The following is a 7879-nucleotide window of genomic DNA, read 5'->3' as shown; positions in this document are numbered from 1 at the left end:
CCCTTCTTCAGAAAATATTTTCTGAAGAAGGGTCTAGGCCCGAAACGGCAGCTTTCCTACTCCTCTGATGCTGCTTGGCCTGCTGTGTTCATTCAGCTCTACACCTTGTTACCTTATTCCACGGATGCTCCATGACTGCCTGAACATTTCCAGCAATTACTGATTTCTGTTCCAAACCATGTTGAATTACAAAAGTTTCAAGGAGGAGCATTTACTATTGATAGGTGATTCTGATGTATGTCACTGGTAGATTTATTGTGAGAAAGTATTTCCCTCACTCCCATCCCAGTATTTGCTCTTTAGATATAGCAACACCAGTCAAATTCGAACTAGTAACATAGGTCAATAGTCACATCAGGAGAGAGCTGAACAGGTGACATTGAGCTGCCGTCTTCCTTGATGAATGTTTAGGAATAAGTTGATCATTTCCTGGTAATTGTCCATACTTGAACAGTCTTTTAAAAGCTTGGTTTCACAAACGAACATAGAGGAATTTGAAAGCTTTGTAGATTTTTATTCAGAACCATTGGGTTGCTGACCTAGCGCTAATTTGAACAGGGCTGAAATTCCAGACTAAGATTAGAAACAGTTTAAAAACGGTACTCGCATTTAAAGTTTATTGCAGCAATTATAGAAATTGCATAAAAGATTCAAATTACATGCAACATGTTGCATTTTTCAACCGGGAAATTAAATGCAATTATAAATTGTTGGTATACAGTTGTTTATTTTGCTAAGCGTAAACAAATTTGATGGCAGTAATATCTAATTTATATGTGATCTCAACAATGGTCATATTCATTTGACAAGAGCAAAATGCTGCCAATGCTGGAAATCTGAAATTTCATTTTTATAGTGTCTTTAACATGGTAAAGTTTCTTATCCGCAGTTCACAGAGCACAAGGAAAAAAAAAAATATCGAGTCACATAAATATCAGGAAAGGGAATGAAGGCTCAAAAAAAGAGGTTTTAAAAAGGAGCATCTTTGAAGGAAGAAAGGTTAGAATGGCAGGGAAATCTAGTGAGGGAAATTCAGAGCCTTAGGGCCTAAGTAACAAAGGCATAACTCTAATGGTAGAATGATAAAAACAGTGGCTGTGGAATATCCAGAATTAAAACAACACAGAATTCTCATAGGATTGTAAGACCAGAGAAGGTTATAAAGAAAGAAAGAGGCACAGCCATATGGGGTCTTGAACACAAGCATGAGAATTTCAAAATCAAGATGTTAATGGACTAAAGTCATTGTAGCTTAGAGAAGATGGGTGAATGGGATTGCTGTGGATCTTATTTTAAAGTTTACATTGTAAATTACTGTGTGTGGTGAAAATATTTAGATCAACATCAGGTGTATTTATGTATGATTTATGGCTTACTGGTAATGCATTAGCTGCTGAGACAGCAGGTTGTGATTTCCAGTCCTGCTCTAGCAGATTTGACCAAAAAATCTAGACTGTGTAGAGGAGTACATGAGGGTACCTGCACTGTCTGAGGTGCTGTTATTTGAGACCAAAGATAAACTAGCACCGAGACTGTCAGCTCAAGTGAATGTAAAAGATCCTATGGCACTACTTTGATGACGATCAATGCACTTCCTTGTGTCCCGATCAATTCTTATCTACGGTCAAGTATGACCAAAAGAAATTTTTCTTCTCAATTTCAACCTGGATTATTTGAGGGTAATCAAACTATGGCCTGTACTGTGACTTAAGAATAGGAGAAGGTGAGGAGACAGACCCTAAATCTACTTAAGGTGGAATTGAGATCAAAGTCCACGTTGTTGGTGATATTCTGAATCATATGCAAGTTATATTTCGAACTCAGCTAACTATATCCTGCTGCCAATCAGACTATCTGGTTATTATTAAATTGGTTAGAACTTACAGTGTAAAAATTGATGTTGGAGAAAGAAATGGGTCATTGGTTGTGGGATATCCTGAGGTCATGAAAAGCATGATATAAATTCAAGTATCTTGTCTTGCCATGAGTGTGTTAGAAAACAAAATTCATCAACATAAGTTACAAAATGTCAAATCTTGCCATATTTTGCAGCTAATTATATTTGCAAATTTATGAACTCTTGCAGTTTTGTTAAACTGTCATAATGTATTTATTTCACAACTTTAAAATGCTCTTTTCAGGTGATCTGTGTTTGTGAGGAAGGGACTTTGAGATTTTTGAGCATTTAGCAGCAAGTTAAATGCAATGATTTGTTCTCAACAAATAGTATCCTGTGTTGGCTTCAATACTGTATTGCTTTAATTAACTTGGTGTCAAATTTTGTTTGGTATCAGTCCTGTGAAGCGCCTTACACACTTTATTTCTTAAAGGTGTTGTACAAATGCAAGATAGTCACTTATCCATGAAATACTCATTGACCAATGTGCAGTCAGTGAGGACTACACTTTTAAAGCTTTAATGTTCATTTAACAAAGTGAAAAATTTACAGCTTCATTCCGTCAGAAAAGCCAATATCAGAGCTTGGTTAGACATGCAGTTTACACGAGCTCTGAAGAATACAATGTGCTTGCTAACCCAGGCTATTAATTATTTAAATAGTGTTAGAAAACCCTTGTTATAATGTATCATTCGCTACACAGACTGTTTACTAGATAGTACTGACATACACACATTATTCCTTCAATCACATCATCATTTATTTAGTGCCTTCAGAAGCCTTCACCTTTGACAGTGTCGACCCTTTTAATAATTACTGTGCCTGGTATTCCCAGAGTGTCTCCCATTCAAACACTCAGCAAACCTGAGTTTGCTTAGTTTTTAAGATCAGACGTTTTCAGACAACTATGCCCATAAGCTACCAGTTTGTCTATTCACACTGCATTTCTAACATTGCTGAAGTCGATATCTACAAATCAGAAGATCTTTCAGCCCCTTCAGGCTTGTTCCTTTATTTAGTTAGATCACTACTTCATCTAACTGCATTTGTACCATATTCCTTATAGTGTTACCTAAAAACAATCCGTATACTGTGACATATTGCTGGTAATTAAGGACAATGTCTCTCAAACAAATGGCACATTCTTGTCAGAAAAATTTTCATCAATATTTGCTCTGTTGGGACAAGTGTAGTTTTACATTCTCATGGTACAAGTAATTTCAAAAGTGCTTGTGATTCAAGTTTTAGGTATGCAGGTAGTAGTCATGGGGTGTGGAAGGTATTTTAATCTGCTGGGCTGTCACATTATGCAACAAGACTTTTTTTTAAGCAATTGCTTTTATTCAGACTTTTTTTTTGCTGCATGGCCACTGCTATGTTTCATTAATGCAACTCCAACCAGGTATCAAATAAACATACAGAGCTAGATGGTAGGGCACAATTAATGTAGAATTCCCATCCTAAGTGGCTCATTTGAGGTAAGGGTGGGGAGGAGAGCTGACCTCTGATCAGGCTGTAATAGTTATGGTGGTTCTTGTCAAAGGAGGTCCATGATGTTAAAAATATTGTCTTGTCCCAATGTCTGTGAAATATGTGCATAAATTTTGCTTGTTCATTCAGAAAAAGCAAAAATATCTTTCTCATTATTTTGTGCTCCTGAACAACATCATTCAGCATTGTTATATAAGGGGTAAGTGTTCCCTTCATCTGTTCTGCCTGTGTCCATGAGGACTGAGGCGATTAGCATGATTTGTTTGCAATCTGCCCTGTACCTTTTAAGATCAACAAATTTTAATTTACTTGCTCAGAGATACTAGAACAGGTGGAACGTGAACCCGAGCCTTCCGACCTTGATGCTTCATGATTATACTTATGCTCCTCAAAGATGTGCGAAGTGTCATTAGGGATGGACAAATATTGGCCTTGCCAGCACACTCACATCCCGAGAAAAATGTGAAAAAGTGCATCTCTATAAAACAAACTGCTTAGAGGAGCAGTCTTTGCTTGGAAATTTCAAAACTGAATTCAGTAATCTAAAGCCATATTGATATCTGAATCTGGCTAAATTTAACAAAAATGAACATTTAAAAAGGTGTCAAAATGAATATTTAGAATTAGTTTCTGCAATTTTTATCAGCTGTTTTCACTTTCAGAGGTGCAGTTTAATGAGTCCAGATTTTTTTGTTTATCCTGAAAAGTAGGTTGCTCACCATCTATTTGCCCCTGGGATCTGAGTTTGAAAATCTGCCCAAATTGACTGGATTACAGAATCCCTGCAGGGTGCAAGGGCTTAAAGTGATACAAACACAGAGAATGCTGGGGAAACTCTACAAATCTAGTAGTACCTGCAGAGAGAGAAACAGAGTTAATGTTTCGCATCCAGTATGAAGAGTCATACCAGAAGACTATATAAGCTGTGAACCCAGATACATGAGCAATAGGGTTCAGACTGCTGAAACATATTTCACATTGGTCCCTGCAGCCATGGGAGATGCATGAGGGTTCCAAACATCTGTCTAGGCTGGGTTTGAACAAAAGGCAACAGGATAGCACCAATCTGACTCTGCAGATTTTAATTTAAATAGACCTTCTCTCAACAAGTACCCATTCAAAATGATAAAAGATTGCACACATTGTTTGAAAGGGTTATGCAGTCAAGACTTGAAGTTTTGGCCAGAATTAAACTTTTTCTTTTAAAAAAAAGAACTAGCTTTTCATCAAATTTGTCTAACCACTGTAATCTTATTGCTTTTAAAGGTGGTCAGCATTACGACCAGAATCAAACCATTCTCAGCAGATTTGATGAGGTTCAACAAACACAAAGATGGGACCTAGAAATCCTTTGATTCATTCCTCGTGGAAACAGGAAATCAAACACACAAGGCACTTTTGAAAGATTGTGAACCTTTTCATTTTACTATCAGTAGTGCAATATTTCACTTTTAAGTGAACGCCAGACACAAAAAATTGGAATTCATGGCAAGACTGGTGGGAAAGTCATCTCCACTAAATGTTTACTTCTAAGCAAGTACTGCTCACTCTATGCAACGTAACCAAATCTGATGTAGTGTCTGAAGTCTTTATCATTTTTCAAGATTAGTTCATATATTGGCAGCAGGGACTGGTTGCTATTGTTTCAGTAACAAAATGAAACATTCTCATTCCTGGTGTAAACCTATTTTGTTTTAAAAGAAACAGGTATTTATACTTGATAAACACTGTGCTCACTCTATGGTTTTATTGAACATCGGAAGGCTTGTTTATTGTTTGGGTTTAATGTCTTCTATTAGTGACGCAGCATATTAGGATTGTTTAAGTATGTTTCTTCTCAAAAGCAAAACCAGACCAACACCACTTGTCTGGTGTAATTGCTGTACGTATCAATCAAGTCATATCCAATTCCCTTAATTTCAAAGAAGTTATTCACACAGTGGAGAAAATAAGATTGAATATCAATAACATTGAATGCCATAATTAATGTAAATGGTAACATCTACATTTCAGAGTATTATATAGCATGTTATTCTCATCTTGAAGGTCATAAGATAAAATGTTGGTGAACAGGTTACTGTTTTATTGCACCATGACATCCTTGCAGATAAGCTTAAATACTTTATGTAGCAAGCACTATGCCACTGTCTCCTGGTTTGGTAAAAACATGAAAGTATTTATAAGAAACATTTAGTCAGATGACATGGACATGAGACTCTCATGAAATTTACAGCAACTGTGCTCTCTATTTTTAAATCAATTAACAGAAGTCAATTCATTTTAGTTTCTAAGGCAATTTAAGAACTGTCCTTTGAAACAGTGTTGCTCCCAGTTGGATTTCTTGATTTCAATTTAGAGTTTTAAATTACTGCCAATATGTCTAGTGTTTGCATTAGTAACATATTCTATACAGTTACAACTTTTAGTAACACAAAGATTTAAAAATAAAACATTCCAAAGAACTACCCAACAACAGGTCCTACTGAAAGTGATGGTAGCATGGTGGCTTTGGTGTTATATCACTTCTGCTTGTGCCACATATTGAGACATGTTACTGGCAGGCCAGGATTTGTTTTATGTTAGAGAATCAGTAGATGTTTATAAACTGCTGTTTTGTTTGATAATTGCATCAAGGTTTGTAATCTGTATCAGTTGCAGCAATTTGTAATTTGATAATTTTTTAACCTTTTAATTGATCATGTTAAGTATACAGAACTTCTATCAGATGCTTTATTGATAGTTTGAGGTAATGGGAATAACTTGAGAACTGTATCAGTGTGGTGGTATAGTTTTACTCTGAGATTTTATGCTGTCTAAATTTACCCCAATTCCTTGTTTTCACCAGCTGAACTATTGTTACACTAGTTCTTGACAACTGTTTTGATGAATGGTGGACTGTATTTTATTACCCCATTTATTACGGACAGCAGCTGCACTACTGTTTTCATTTCAAGGTACTGAACCATGTTTATGTAACGACTTTAAATAAAATGTACAACGTTTTGAGTTAATTGCTGGAGACAATGTTTATTGCAGCCATTCAAAATAGAAATAAGCAAACTAAAATATCAAAAACTGGTCTGTACAGATCTTCAACTCCTATTATAAACAGTCTTTACTTCTATCAATTACAGTCTTCCCTCGTGCGTGACCACCTTCCAGTTTCAGGAAGGCCTTGGGTACTTCAGAGAATGAGAAAATCTGTTCAACAACAGGCCGAATCTAAAATAAGATAAAGAGGATAAAGAAATTACTTCTGCCAATTACTCAAAAGTCTTACAATGTAAACAATTGTTTCACTTATCACAGCAAATAGTTCTTACTCCGGTTGCAGGAGGAGTGTGAGGTTGCAATGAGGCGATTTACAGAAGTAAAACATTGCACTGCAAGAAGTCATTGAGCTTATTACATTATAAATTGGAGGGAGCTTCTACGCGACATACACAAATTCTCTTAGCATTAGATTTCAAACTCATCGGCTGCTTTCAGGTACTAGATACCCATAAAACCCTACCTGTAGATATGGCATCTTTGCACAGCAGAAAATTCTGGCAAAAATCAAACTCCTTTCAGGTTGTAACCCGTTTAGATTATACACTGGTCTCAACCATCAACACTGTCATTTGAACAAAAAACATTAATTCCAGCTTGTGCTGCCATTCAATCCACATCTTAATTAGCCACCTTAATCGTGTATCCTATAATATTCTACAAGTGAATCTATCCCAGTTTCATTTTCCATTCACTTAGCTTCAACAGCTTTTGGCAGGGAATGAATTCCAGATATTCATCTACCCTTTGTGCACATACTTCTTGATGCCATGTCTGAAATGGCCTGGCTTCAATTTTAAAGTGTCCCTTAATTCAAGTTACCCAAAGTGTGGAAATAATGTCCATCTACCTCTGGCTCAGTTCGTAGTATGCTTACCTGTGAATCACAAGATTCTGGGATCAGGTCCGGCTGCAGGGTTTGAGCATAAAAGTAAAAGTTGACACTGCAGAACAGTAAGTGTTGCACTACCAGAGCATTGGGCTTATGGTGAACACATGAGCATTAAATGAGGCCACTTCCATGCTTAGTTGGATGCAAGATACCCCATGGCACTAAACTGAAGACATTCACAAAAATTATCCCCAGTCTCCTGGCCAATAATTGTCCTTCAATCTATACCACCCAAAACAAATTTACCAGTTATTATCATATTGCTGTTTTTGGGAGTTTGCTGCAAACATGGTAGAACACTGCTGAAGCTTCAATGGCCATAAAGTACTTTGAAATCTAAAGTACATTTGTTACGTAAGCTGCTATAATATGTAATATAATAATTCTACCCAACTGTTTAATCATCCCTGAAACGTCTGGACACACAATTATACAAACCTAATTTATGTAACCTTCTCTCACAATTTAGCAAAAGAAAAAAAACAACTGTGGATGCTGGAAACCAAAAAAAAAACCTGAACCCTAAACGTTAACTCTGCTTTCTCTCC

At 36.4% G+C, this 7879-nt stretch overlaps 1 protein-coding gene and 1 long non-coding RNA gene across 2 annotated transcripts in view; one reads left to right on the top strand and one right to left on the bottom strand.

Annotated features, from left to right (window-relative positions):
* Positions 1-6399, top strand: part of LOC125483193 — a 7332-nt gene extending 933 nt beyond the window's left edge. The window contains exon 2 of the long non-coding RNA XR_007262149.1: positions 4655-6399. This is a non-coding gene — a long non-coding RNA (uncharacterized LOC125483193). The remainder of the gene's footprint in view (positions 1-4654) is intronic.
* The window catches only part of rtn4ip1 (reticulon 4 interacting protein 1), a 47630-nt gene continuing 46139 nt past the window's right edge, over positions 6389-7879 (bottom strand). Inside the window, exon 9 of the mRNA XM_020526524.2 lies at positions 6389-6610. Coding sequence (XP_020382113.1) covers positions 6491-6610 — 120 coding nt within the window. The 3' untranslated portion in view covers positions 6389-6490. The remainder of the gene's footprint in view (positions 6611-7879) is intronic.

The sequence above is a fragment of the Rhincodon typus genome, chromosome 5 (assembly GCF_021869965.1).
Source record: "Rhincodon typus isolate 14 chromosome 5, sRhiTyp1.1, whole genome shotgun sequence".
Lineage (NCBI taxonomy): Eukaryota > Metazoa > Chordata > Chondrichthyes > Orectolobiformes > Rhincodontidae > Rhincodon > Rhincodon typus.
The sequence above is the reverse complement of the archived record's forward strand: the minus strand, read 5'-3'. Positions and strand labels throughout refer to the sequence as shown.